The following is a 14,146-nucleotide window of genomic DNA, read 5'->3' as shown; positions in this document are numbered from 1 at the left end:
TTGACTTCGAATTTTCCCCCTTGTATAGTGGCCTTATCTTCAAAAGTCAGGATTCCTCAAAAGAATATTCCTTAATTTATTGATGCATGCTGTAGCTCTAGTTGTTGAATCGCAACATGTAGATATTGGAAGAGAGCTCTTACAAATGCCAAGAATGCAGCATTGTTGTTATTCTTAAGGTCTGTCTTAAATTTTTCAAGGAAAGCTCATTTACTAGTCAAATATGTCTACTTCCTCTTTGACTTATTGATAATGTTTAGCACAATGTAAAGCTGCCAGGAGCCAGGTGTGCTGATATGTAAGTGTGGATTCAGGTGGAAGAAGAATGTTTGTTGCTGTTTTGTTAAAGGGGTGAATGTGGGCATGAGCTTTGAGAAATACTTTCTTAACAGAGAAAATGATATTGTTAACCTCAGGAAAATTATTTCAGACTACCTCTGCTAGACAGTGTGCACCGTGGGTGCAATGTGTCATACTGGGATAGCATCCTTTCAGTCTTGCTTCACTTGTAACATATAGGCAGCACAGTCACCAACACCACAAAATTACTCTCCCCTGTCTTCTCCTGGACATAGAATGTGTAGGGTATCCCTGACATTGTCGAGTACAGTATTGTGATTCATCTTCTCCATGTATTAAAACAGGAGTAGGTGGAGTGCCCACGGTGCAGTTTAACTGCACAGTAAACTGATTTTAAATTTTTATTTGAAAATCCAAGGGAACAAGACTGGTACATAAAAAGAATAATAAACTAACAGGTGTTCACATACTTGTTTTTCACTGGCTTAGCAAAAAATTACTGGGCCATCAGTTATGAAATGGGAGTCTTCTCCAAGCTAGTGTCGGAAAAGGCCAATTTTTGATCATTTCTGTTTAGTCATGACAAAATTACATTTAAAGTGCAATACTCAGTGCAACTCAACACAGTACACAACTTTACTTAACTACAAAAATAGACTAAAGCCTGGCTGATTTGTTCCTTTAATGGACCTCTCTGTTGTTGGCAAGCATTTAATAAAGACTCCTGGGCTCGTCCCAACAAAGTGGTGTGTGAACATGTTCTCAAAGGAACAATGCAGCATCAGTGCATCATACACAGTGTTGATTACAGTGTGGGCTGTATCTATTACACCTTTCGAACTATGAAAATAAGTAGACATCAAGTTCCCCCGATGCAGCTGCATATTGACACATTATCGAATCAAAAAGATTAGCAACAATGAGGCGTACACATTCTTGGTTTCAACACATGGTATAAATTATTTCATATGTCTTATGTTAAAATGTGCAAGTATACATTATTGATTTCCCTTGGTATTAATGCAGAATTTTTTTTAAACCCCTATTTTTCTGCTTAAGTTCTCTTTAGCCCTACTTTTTTGTGAAAATCTTATTTAGCCTCTTTTAAGACCTTCAGTACAAATTAGCTCTTTTAGGTTCTATAAGGTAAAAATCGTCAACATCGACAGGCAAGTCATCGAAGTGGTATCAACTAAAAAGACTAGCACAAGGCGACCGGACTACCTGACAGTAGGCCCTAGCCACAGGACATTTCATTTCACCTGCAAATCAGGGCTCTGGTTATCAGGATGTCACACACCAAGACAATGGTATTATCCACACAAATACTGGAAAAATAAAAGGAATGTTCAGTGCACAAAGTGTGTGACCTTGTGTAGATAGGTAGGCTAAGTACAAAGATTAGAGAAAAAAATAATAATTTCAAAATTTTGGGCACTGAAATGTCTTGGTGCTAAAATGTGATTGGTCACTGGGTGGCAGGGGATAAACATACAGCATTAAAATGATTTAATAAAGTATTTTTGAGAAACTTTTATAGACAGCAATATATTTTTCTTATTAGCTGTAGGGAATTGTTATGCAACAAGGAAAAACTAATTAGAAAATCATAATGAGAAGAATGTAAATGGTAATTGGTTAGCCTTAAGTGAAGTGGAACTATAGATAAGAATAAATGTAAGTCCGTAGTGGTCTGAGAACCTTTTGGGCCCCAGCTAGGGATATAGCATCTGTTAGGATGTATTGCAATATGTTTTAGAATGTGAAGACTAGTGAAGAGTCATAGCAATAATTAATATTTTGGTCTAGAAATCAGTTTCATTTTGCCCTTCGAGGGATGAGCAACAACTACATGGTGCATATTAATGTAATGTAATGTGAAGGAGTGAGGACTCTTCGAAAGTCAGGAAGGGCCCTTCCCTTCCTTGCCTCAGTGAAGTGCCAATTTACTGATAGTTATCATGGTCTTTATTCTCTGTACAGGAAAACAATATTTTTCCTTGCTACAGAGAAATACCAGTTTTTTGGTTGGAATTGTCTTACGAAGGAGAGCCAACAACAAAGGTAACGCTAGTTGTAGTTGAAATGCTGAAGGAAATAAAACATTCTGTAAGAATCTTTCACAATGAGAAAATATGAAAAGTCACAGGCAAGCGCACATGTCAGCTTTCAGCTAGAAGGCCGCCTCCTGACACATAGGAGAAAAAAAAAATCTCTCTCTCTCTCTCTCTCTCACACACACACACACACACACACACACACACACACACACACACACACACACACACACACAGGTAGAGGGGGGGGGGGGAGTGTGTGTCTCTGGCCACTGAGGCCGAACTGCAAACAACTGTGCCTGCCTGATGGGAGAAGCAAACTGAATGGTGGGGATAAGGAGGGAGTGGGAAGGATAGGAGGATAGGGGTGGTGAGGGTGTAGTGCTGCTTGTGGGACCATGCAGAGTCATGGTGGGGACAGGATAGGACTTGCAGATGCAGTCGGAGGTTTAGGATAGGATGGAGGGGGCAGATGGTGAGGATGCAAATCAGTGTTACTTTAAATATATGCTGCAACAGTTGTGTTAGTTGCATTTGAGACTGGACTTGGTGAGTTGGTGTTAGTCAAGAATGTCTTCAAGGCAACCAAGTTTGAATGGGGTCATGTAATACGGCTACTAGAAGCTGGATGTTTTTTCAGCAATACTGCCGGAAGATTTGGAAGAAATGTAGCCACTGGACATAATTGCTGGCAGTGGTGTTTACAAGAATGTACAGTCACAAAAAGACCGGGCTCCAGACGGCTGTGTGGTACTGCTGAGAGGAAAGATCATTGTGTTCAGCATATGCCTCTGGCACATCGTTCTGCATCTGCAACAGCAATTTGAGCTGCGAACTGTTACACATTGGTTACTTCAAGGACAGCTCCAAGCTAGCTCTGTGATTTGCATTCCACTGATTCCAAACCATTGCCATTTGCAACTTCAGTCGTGTCAAGGAAGAGCTCATTGGAGGGCAGGGTGGAGATCTGTTGTGTTTTCTGATGAAAGCTGCTTCTATCTTGGTCCCAATGATAGCTGTATGTAAGTTAGATGGAGGCCAGTTGAGGGCTTGCAACCAACCTGTCTTTGTGCGAGACACACTAGACCTTCACCTGGACTTATGATGTGTGGTGCAATTTTGTGTGATAGGAGGAACACACTGCTGGTTATCCCATGCACACTGACTGCAATTTTGTACATTAATCTGGTGATATAACCTGTTGTGCTGCCATTCTTGAACGACAGTCCGAGGGGTGCTTTCTGACAGGCTAACATTTGCCTATATACTGCTGTTGTAACACAGTACGCTGTAAAGAGTGTCAACATGTTGCCTTGGCCAGCTCGAGCACAAGATCTGGCTCCAATAAAGCACATACGGCACATTATCGGACGACGACTCCATCTTCCACAAAAAGCATTAACCATTCCTGTATTGACTGACCAAGTGCAACAGGCATGGAGCTCCATACCACAGACTGACACCTGGCATCTGTACAACACAAAGCATGCACATTTGCTTGCTTGCATTCAACTTTCTGGCAGTTACAATGATTATTAATGTACCAGCATTTCACATTTGCAGTGGCTTATTTGTCACTTACATTAACCTATGATCTTTTAGTGTTCATCTCTTAAATATGTTACCTAGATAAATTATCCTGAAAATATCATTACTTTACATTAATTATTGTTGGGTGTTGTGGCTATTTTTTACGTCAATGTAGTTGGTCATGATGACCAGAAAGGAGGTTAGAGGTTAGGAGTCAGTCAGGCATTGGGAAAGGTAGTGTACAATCACAGCAAGACCATGGGGATTAGGGATGTTAGTGTAGAGAGCTAACATCAGTAGTGACGAGCAGGGTGCTGTTTGGTAAAGGAACAGGAACTGTGGAGAGTGAGTAGAGGAAATGGTTGGTGTCTTTGATGTAGGAGGATAGGTTATGGGTAATGGGCTAAAGGTGTTGGTCCAAGGGCAAACTAGGTGGTTGGGCTTACAGACTTCAGGAAGCATGTCTAAGGGAAGGAGTGGTAGGGGAGGGGGGGGGATGGAGGTAGAGAGGGAGATATGTTCTTTGGTGGGCCTAAGGAACTGAGGAGACACTGGAATCCTGTTGTATTTCCAGAATGGGGTCACTGTGGCACAGTTTGTAGCTGTATAAATCTGACCACTGGCCATCAGATCTGTAGTTATGAGTAGTCCTTCTCCAAATATACAAAGGATAGCTGAGGCTTGTGCAGGCCGAAATTACTCTCTGAATTTTGTACAGAAACCAACCTCCCTCGTCTTGTTTCTCTAGTTATCTACCACCTCCCACATTTCCACCGCAACACTTCTCTCATTACTCAGTGATACACAGGACTGAACCAAATGAATAATGTTCACGTTCTCTGCAAGGGTTCTGACTCTCTCTTGTTGTGTCCTGAAATGAGGAATATTCTACCCACTATCCTTTCCACCCCTCCACTGTGCTATTGTTCTTTGCACCAAACCCATGCAATATCCTTATCCATCCATACTCCACCCCTGTTCCCAACCCCTTACATCACGGCCCATATTCCTGTGACAGACCTAAATTCAGGATCTGTCCCATACATCCTCCAACCCCCTACTCCTGTCCAATAACAAGCGTCACCTATCCCATCAAAGGCAGGGCCATCTGTGAAAGCAGTCATGTAATCTACAAACTAAGTTGTAACCATTGTGCTGCATTCTGCATGGGCATGACAACCAACAATCTGCCATTCCACATGAAAGGCCACTGACAAACTGGCTTATAGGCAGCTGGGCCATCCAGTTGCTGAAAATGCTGCCCAAAACAGTATACTTCACTTTAATAAACTGCTTCAGAGTCTGCACAATCTAGATGCTTTCTTTGAGCACCAGCTTTTTTCAATTGCACAGGTGAGAACTCTCCTTGCAATGTATCCTATGTTCCCGTATCCCCCCTGGCCTAAGCCTTCAATAGTCCCTGACTTTCACTCATCTGTCTCCTTCCCTGCCCCCATTCCAGCATTGCGCAACCTTGTATTTCACCAACTGACCCCCTAGTCCTTTTCCCCTTTTCTACATCTCTTGTTTTCTGCACCCATTTCCCAGCTGCCCTCCCTTCCCCCCCCCCCCCCCCCAAATGCCCCCATTGCATTTAGCAACCCCACATTGACCCTGGATGCTTCCAATAACAGCACTACACCCTCCCCACCCCTATCCTACTCTCCCTCCACCTTCCCACCCCAGCCTCCTCCTGCCCACCCCAACCTCCTCCTTACCCTCACCAACAAGATTCCTTCTCCCATTAGGTGCAGTTGCTCACAGTTTGGCGTCAATGGACACAGATGTTGGTCCTGTGCGTGTGAGTTTTTCTTTTGTGTGTGTGTGTGTGTGTGTGTGTGTGTGTGTGTGTGTGTGTGTGTGTTTCTACTTCTACTTTAGAAGGAGGTCTTCTGACTGAAAGCTTACGTATATAGCTGTCTTTTTGTGTGGCTGTCTGCGACTCAGATCTTCTCTATATGGTGAGTAGCAGTCTGTCCTTTCCATAATATTGTCATTATTCCATCCTGGATTTTCCATTGTTTGAGTCTTCCACATGAAACACTTGCTATAATTAATAATGTGAATCACCTAACAAATTTACATTAAGGTTTCTACCTAAATAGATAACAATAATGAAAATTCCTGGATGGAAATCAATTACCTGCAGACGATTAGTGTGTCTTGCACAGAAACAAGCAATGGAAAACAGTAAACACAAGCTTTTGAGCTCTCCCTCCCTTTCTAGTACATGTAAAACAAACACACACACAGTTTGCTGTATAACAAATGGTTTGGTGTGGTTTCTATAATTTGTAGATCTTGCTGTACTGTGCTTAGATGCTGGAGTAGTGCTAAACACAAATACTAAACACCTTTTTATCCCATATTCATTGATTGCTTTCCCCTCTTTTTCTTGTATTCAGTCACATTTTCTCTCTCCTACCTGTGTTGCTTTAGATTTTGTTATATACACATTATTTACTATACTTTAAATGGCATTTCTTCCATTTAGATCTTTACAGGTGGGTATTTTGGTTTAACTTCAGCCCTGTTAATTAATATTTGCCTCTAATGCATTGTTTTTATTTTTTTATTTTCTTTGGCGATTCTCATGTGTCTTTCTTCTACCTGGGTTCTGAAGAATATAAATATGAATTTTAACTCACCATCTCCGATATTGATGAAGCTTGGCACAGAGGTAATCTGCATCTAGATTAAGAAAAATTTTTGGGCATAGTCATGTGAAATTGTCAAAAATCATCAAAAAATGTCATAATTTCAGATTTCTGTAGCAGCTCTCTTAATTATACTAAAATATGGGAGAGATGCAATTTTGCCATAGTTTCCATGAGCTTTTCTATTATACACACCACAGCATGAATTTGACAAGAAAATTGTTTTTCAGATTGAAGAGAAAATTAAAGTTTTAATCTAACAAAAAGTGCACCTTTAGAAATTTTCAAAAAATTATGTATAACACTTAGCATTATTGTTAACTAATTCCCTAAATATGGAAGTGGGACTGTCAAGCATGCACACATTTATAAAATCTGAAAAATAGATATTTTATTTAAAAAATTACATTTTTGTAAAATTTGTAGATGTAAGTGAATATTACCCATAAATAACTTTTCATTTTTTCATAAATTTATTTGTTGTATCTTCAAAATGTAATTGTCATGGGTGACGGTTGTATTAGAACTACTAAAAATGTAAAGTTCCTTTAATGCTTTTGTAATCTGATAATGACGCAATGAAAAGTGCTCTGCAAAATGCGTTTGATAATAGTGCAGTCAAAAATATCACTTTTTGACAGTGGGTTTCAGTAAACCAATTTAACTTAGAAACAGTGCAAAAGTCCTCATTGAAGTTTATTGAATCACTTTCTGAAAAACTGACTAAATTCATACTGCATGATTTTGTTGCTAAGCAGCAAATCCCTTTTGTAAATGAAGTCAAGGAAATCTTGACTGAGGGTGAATATGTTGTTACATGCAACTTTTCTGAAAATTACGCTTTTGTGATGATGCAAGATGAGGCCCAGAGTTAACATTACTAAACTGAGCAAGCAACAGTGCACCACTTTGTAGTGTATTATAAAGGAAAGAAGAAAATGGAGCACATGATCTATGTCATAATTTCTAACTATCTATAGCGTAACACCATAGCAGTCTAATGTTTTCAAAAAAAGCGAATTCAGTTTTTAAAAACCAAACCTCAAACTGGTCTACAGAAGATGTATTCTACTTTTTGGATGGCATTGCAGCCCAATACAAAAGTAAAAATATTTTTGCAAACATGTTTCCATAAAGAAGATTTTGGCATTGAGGCAACATGGCATTGTTTCTCCTTCTTCTGGGGGCCGAACCGCAAAATAACCCTGGGTTCGGTGTGGGGTGGCAGTGGGGTGGGTGGACTGCTGTGGCCTGTTGTGGGGTTGTGAACCACTGATGGCAACAGTGGGATGAAGCCTCTCCATCATTTCTAGGTCCCCAGTGTAATACACAATACACACACAAACTCAGCAATACAAACAGGAGGAGTATATCAAATTCCTGGGGATAATACTTTAAAAACAAATGAAGTATTTAAAAAGTTCTAAAATAAAAACAGATACTATTTGTATCAGGTTTTGCAAGTGACATTTTGAATGCATGTATTAACGGTAAATTTGAATGTGTACATAGATATATTAAGAATAACGTTATCTGTTTTTACTCTTAAATCTATAAACTTTACAAAATTGTACTTTTTTTTAGTGAAATACGCATTTTTGAAAGTTTATGAACATGTAATTCCATGACAGGCCAACTTTCATTCTTCTGGAGTCAGTTAACAAGAATGTGAAATATTAGATATAATGCTTCCAAAAATTTTGAAGCTATGATTTTTGATAAATTAAAAATTAAATTTTTGTTTGAATTTGAAAACCCATTTTCAACTCAAACCTGTAATGTGTTGTGTATCATAGGAAAGCTCATGGAAAACACTGCAAAATGACACCTTTCCCATAATTTTAGCTTTATTAGGAGATTTTACTATGGCAATATGAAGTTATGACAGCTGGGAGTTTTTGACAACTCCACATTGTGGTATTTTCAAAATGATTCGATGTATTATAATAAAATTGAGTATTTAATCTACATGTGGGCCACTTCTGTGCAAAGTTCATCCAAATCTGAGATGGGGAATGAAATCACCATGTTGACTTGATGTGGAATGACTCTGAGTTAAATGTTATACCACATAATTTGTTTATAGACTATAAATATTTGAATTGTTAATTTATGTTATGTTTCATCACTAAACCACAACTTTCTTCCTCACAGGCAAAGTATTTGGTGCAGAGCTATTTTACATGATAAGTGGATTGACAAGGGCACAACTTCACCTATTGATGTGATACAGAGTACAATGTTTTATAAAGTGGCAGAAGTAGCGTGCTTACTTGGTAAGTCGCCGTCTTTTGGAATTTGGCTTAATTTTTTGTGATGACAAAGTAACACACAGTGTAAACTAAACATACTTCTTAGATGTTCTGTAGTATTTACAGGTAAAACAATCAGCATACCTGTTGTACAATTTGCTTTTGAATTAGGAGAGTACAAAATAAATTCTTTATATAGTAATATTTTAGCCATTATTAGCAGGTGTCATTTTATCTATAGAAGTCACATATGTTATAAACACAACACAAAATTCAAATGGAAAGAAAGAAGACGGAAATGCACTTCGCAAGATACAGATATCAGTAAGGTTCCCAGTACTGGATGAAATATTATGAAGCGAGAGATTTTGAGCTCACAGTGAACTGTTCATGCTCACATCCTGTTGGAAAAAGAGGGAGATGGTTACCCCCCCCCCCCCCCCCCCCAATCCATTTTTGTACTGCTTTGCTTACTTTCTCTTTTGTCTTGTAGAGTCTGATATTAATTTTCTAACTTTTGGACTTTTTTAACAGTGCCTATTCGTATCATCGTTTCACTCCATATACCTGTTTTAGAATTATCACGGGCATGTTGTAATTGTAAATTCTCATGTGTGAAGAGTTTGCTCTAATGAACTCACAAAATCCTATAATTAGATTCTGACATGAGTTCTGGACCCTTATCATAAATTCTTTCTTTTCTAGATAGTACACTGAAATTGTGTTCTACTCTGTTTGATGAATTAGTAAATTTTCATCCTACTTCCTTTTATAGAATTACAGAACTTTCTGCTGTGTTTGGAAATGTGGGTTGTATTAGTAAGACTTCTCCTTTGTCTCGTGTCGCTGCAGGAACATTATGCATATTAATTAGTTACTCAGAAACACTTCACCTTCAGAAAACAGCTAGTGATTTGTTCACTCATAGTTCAAAATTTTACCTCTTTTGAACTTACCCTTGGCTTCCTGTAGTTACTGAGCAACAATACATTTGTGTGCCAAAATAACAAGTGACTAGATAATCTAGTGACGTTGTTACAATTATTATGGAACTTTAAGATTCTCTTTATCATTATAGTACTGGTTTGAAGCATTATACCTACAACATACAGTGTGTGTCACTTAACATCACCGCCGGACGCCTCCCAAACCACAACAAACACAGAGTAACCAATTCCACAGACCAAAAGTGAGGAGAGGGGCTAGTGTAATTTGTTAATACAAACCATTGAGAAATGCACAGAAGTATGATTTTTAACACATACCTACGTTATTTAAATGGAAACTTGTAATTTTTAGCACAACTAAAAATAGAAAAAAATTTAATCAGTGCTGTTTCTTACTGGCTGGCCAATTTATGCGTCTGCCACATCCTATGAAACGCCCATCACACATTCTGTCTAGGCTCAGCGAGTTACTCTGCACCATACATTTGCATTCCATGCTCTACCTGTCGAAGCAAGCGAGGATTGTCCATGGACCAGTAATGCATGCTTCGTTAATTCACTGCACCATTGTTTGTGAAACCTGCTTCATCGGTAAACAGGTAGAACAATAACATACTCTCCGTTCAAGCCGATTATTAAAGTCATTTCCATGTAATAGCTGATAAAGTGACACATAATATGGGTGAAATTTGTGCCGATGAAGTAAGCGCATTACACTACTTTGACTCATTGCACTGCCTCTAGCAGTGCCACGTGAACTCGTGTGCATTCATGGCAATAGCAGCTAACACACAAACTGCACCTGGTTCTCCTGTGATGGGTTTGTTACCGACCTGTTCGCATGTTACAATCATACCTGTTGCATACAATTGTTTGTAGGCATTTTCGAATGTGCAGCATGTTGGATGATCTCTTTCTGGGTACCTTTCTGCATACAACCTGCAGACTGCAGCTGCGTTTTGTCTACACTCACCTTAGGTGAGTATCTTCTCTGCCTTTTCAGAGTTAGAATAAATCATTTTCATGGTTCATGTAACACAGTACACACTGTTATACTTGTGACCTCACGTTCCTACTGTGCTTGCTTCTATTCTTACTTGTGTACAGTACACTATCACAGACATCCAGTAATGCAGTGTACTACAGTTACTCTGAGTACAAGGATTAATTCAGCAAGCACTACATGCAGACACGGAGACAGCCAAACTTATAAACATCGTAGTCTTCGTAAACATACGTCTACATATCTTGTTTGTTACAACATGCTACTGAATGCCTGAGGTTTCAAGCATCAACTTTACACAAATTACTCTGGATGTACTTATCATTTTACAATGTAACAAGTGGCATTTGTTTCTATTTTCAGTTGTGCTAAAAATAATAACTAGTTTCCATTTTTTTAAAAAAAGTATATTTTGAAAATCAGACTTCCGTAAATTCCTCAGTGGTTTGTATTAACCAATAACAACAACCCCTCTCCTCACTTTCGGTCTGCGGAATTGGTTATTCAGTGTTTGTTGTGGTTTGGGCAGTGTTTCCGGTGGTAATGTTAGATGACGCACCCTGTATTCATTATGTATCATTTTCTGGTCAAATGAGTAAGTTGACCATGCAAAGATTATAAACATACAGAAACTTAGTATCTACAGTGTTTCAAATTAAACTTTGAGTCGTAATTTGAGATACATGGTGTACTAGTTCCCAGTGACTGATGCCCACAGAAGCTCGACTGTGGAAAAAATCCTTGACACAGTGTTCTTTTGGAATCTGGTATCACTTTGTGGCTGTCATTTCTGAAATCTAGGTACTGATGTTCTACATTCCTGATTGTTTCATCAATTGGTAACCAGTCACAGTCCTCCTACTCCAGTTGAGTAGAAATTAATTACCAAATAGACTAGAAGATATGATATATCCTAACAAATGACACCACTCTTTAAAAGAGCCAGAAGAGCAATTTACGCAAAATAAGTATTGTGTGTTTGTGTGTGTGTGTGTGTGTGTGTGTGTGTGTGTGTGTGTGTGTGTGTGTGTTTAGTACTGATTTCTAATAACTGTGTTTGCAGATGAAGGTGCCGATGAGCTTCTGCCACCTGTGGAGAGGCTGCTAGAAGCTCCAGAAATTGGAAACCTTAAGGAAAGCAGTAGTTTTCAGTACCTTTTAAAAGCAGCATATGAACATATAGAAAGGACTCTCCTCACAGTATAAATGTTGTGTTTTGAATATTTCGATTGTCTACATGTGTAAATTGTGTGATTTGGTTTTTCATGTGGATGGAGAACAAAAGTAAGGTTGCAAGAAGGATTTTTGAGTGAATAAAAATCATAAAACAATGGAAAGCCCAGCCTAGAATAATGACAGTCTTATGGAAAGGATATGTTGCTATTCACCATGTAGCGGAGATGTTGAGTTGCAGATAGGCACAACAGAAGACTGTCAAACAAGTAACCTTTCAGGAGACAGTGGTCGTGTTTTTGTTGTGCCTATCTGTGACTCAGCATCCCTGCTGTATGGTGAGTAGCAATCTGTCCTTTCCAGAATGTTGTCACTAATCGTAACAGTAAGTCTTTTTGTAAATTTGTGATAGTCCTGCCATGTTTTCTACAATGTTTTGTATTTTGAAAAAAAAAGAACCGTAATAAATGTATTTAGTTTTCTTTCATAGTTTCATACTGTACAATTTTCCACGACCGGGTTATGGGAAGGCAGCTGAGTCAACTACTGATTTTACACTGTGTATAGTACATTGTTCAGCATTGTTTGATTTACTATTCACTATTGTGAACTTTGATTGATATACTCATACAATTGAAGTAGTATGGTGTGCTACTACCCTTTTCTTTTGCATTTTTATCACCACCTCATTCCACAAACGGATTTCCTGTATTCTTAGCTCACCCCAGCACTGACTGACTCATATATATATGTAAAGGCGAAAAAGTTTACCTTGTGTCACACAATGTGATCCTAGCTTGTATTACAATATCTGACTTCACCACCAGTGCTTTTGTGAAGTAATTCTCTCAAATCAGTTATACCCTAACCACAGTTACAATCCTCAGGCTGTTTCCTTGTAGCACACTTCATGCCTTGCAGGTTCCCTCACTGCAAAATTCTGCTAAAGGTCACATGCTTTTATGTGGCCCCTAAGCAGAGGATGCTAGGAGCAGAAGCTTGCAATCGGCTCTTAGCATATTGGCTGCTGAACCAAACTCTGCCTCCTCCTCCTCCTCCTCCTCCTCCTCCTCCCAGAGCAGCCACTATATAGCTTATAAAAGAAACAAACACATAATTTTATAATTAGACCACAGACTTTAGGTAAAAACCTATTTTGCTCATCATTAAATAAAGGCAGTAAAAGTTATACATACACATATTGTGCCTATTTGTGATGGAAAACACTAGTTTTGTAGCATGTAAAAATACCTAATTTCAGGTTAGGTTAGGGCCTGATTGTACCTAAATTTTAAAAATCCAATTAAATAAATTTTTTTGCAATTAAATAAAATTCTTTAGACTAATATTCTCCTGTGGTTTTTCCTGCAGAGAATTGTGCAAATGTTTTATTGAAAATTGTAATTTTATAGCACCTAAAATACATAAATCCAGTCATATAAAATCTGTATGTCTAAAACTACTTGTGTGGTCTTCCTGGCCACTTAGAAAACAGTAATTGAATAATAAAAGGTTTGTTTGCATACATGAATGCCAGTCACGAGTCAGAAGATGACAGCATACGCCAGGCTAGTCCAGCCCGCCCTACTCCGCAGAGCGTTGTCGCTCACTGTGAATTGTCATATAGGTTGGCAGGTCACAAAGGAGCCTTGCGATCTGTCTCCAGTGCTTTCCTGCCTTGTCGGAACAACCTGTTTGAAACACCTTTACTGTCTTCATTCAGTTGGTCAGCGTGCTGCTTGGATGTGGCGAAATATTTCACAGCGCCAGTTTATTTGTGGAAAGTCAAGCATGCCGAAAGTAGCCAGCTCCAAATCATCTTTAATTCGTCTGTGATTACAAGAATTTCCTAATTTCTCTACAAACAGAAGATTTATTCACTGCAGTGTGTGCAACATAGACTTAAGAAAAATGTTAACCTTTTATCTGCTACGGCCACTCAGAGATCAGTGATGCCACTGTTTTTCCCAAGTTAACTTTGACCAGACACATGCGAATGCTAAAATATTGTTTCTAAAAGTGTTTGTTTGTGTTGATCACAAAATATTGCTCCAGAAGTTGCACCATTGCAGAATACGGGGAGTAGCTCACAGTTCGTTCTCCTCTTATTTTAGCAACAGACAGCAAAAGGTCATTTTACATAATGTTGAGAATCGCTGTGATGTGAGGTCTGAGTGGAATATGGTCAAATGGGTGGTGCCCCAGGGATCAGTGTTGGGGCCATTCC

At 38.8% G+C, this 14,146-nt stretch overlaps 1 protein-coding gene across 2 annotated transcripts in view; it reads left to right on the top strand.

Annotated features, from left to right (window-relative positions):
• LOC126175653 (nuclear pore complex protein Nup133) overlaps window positions 1–12,401 on the top strand; it is a 114,289-nt gene extending 101,888 nt beyond the window's left edge. For both annotated transcript variants that reach the window (XM_049922564.1, XM_049922554.1), the window contains exons 21-22: window positions 8,699–8,820; window positions 11,810–12,401. In XM_049922564.1, the coding sequence (XP_049778521.1) occupies window positions 8,699–8,820; window positions 11,810–11,952 (265 nt within the window). In that variant the 3' untranslated portion in view covers window positions 11,953–12,401. The remainder of the gene's footprint in view (window positions 1–8,698; window positions 8,821–11,809) is intronic.
• The last annotated feature ends 1,745 nt before the right edge of the window (window positions 12,402–14,146 follow it).

Source organism: Schistocerca cancellata, chromosome 1 (genome assembly GCF_023864275.1).
Source record: "Schistocerca cancellata isolate TAMUIC-IGC-003103 chromosome 1, iqSchCanc2.1, whole genome shotgun sequence".
Lineage (NCBI taxonomy): Eukaryota > Metazoa > Arthropoda > Insecta > Orthoptera > Acrididae > Schistocerca > Schistocerca cancellata.
The sequence above is the reverse complement of the archived record's forward strand: the minus strand, read 5'-3'. Positions and strand labels throughout refer to the sequence as shown.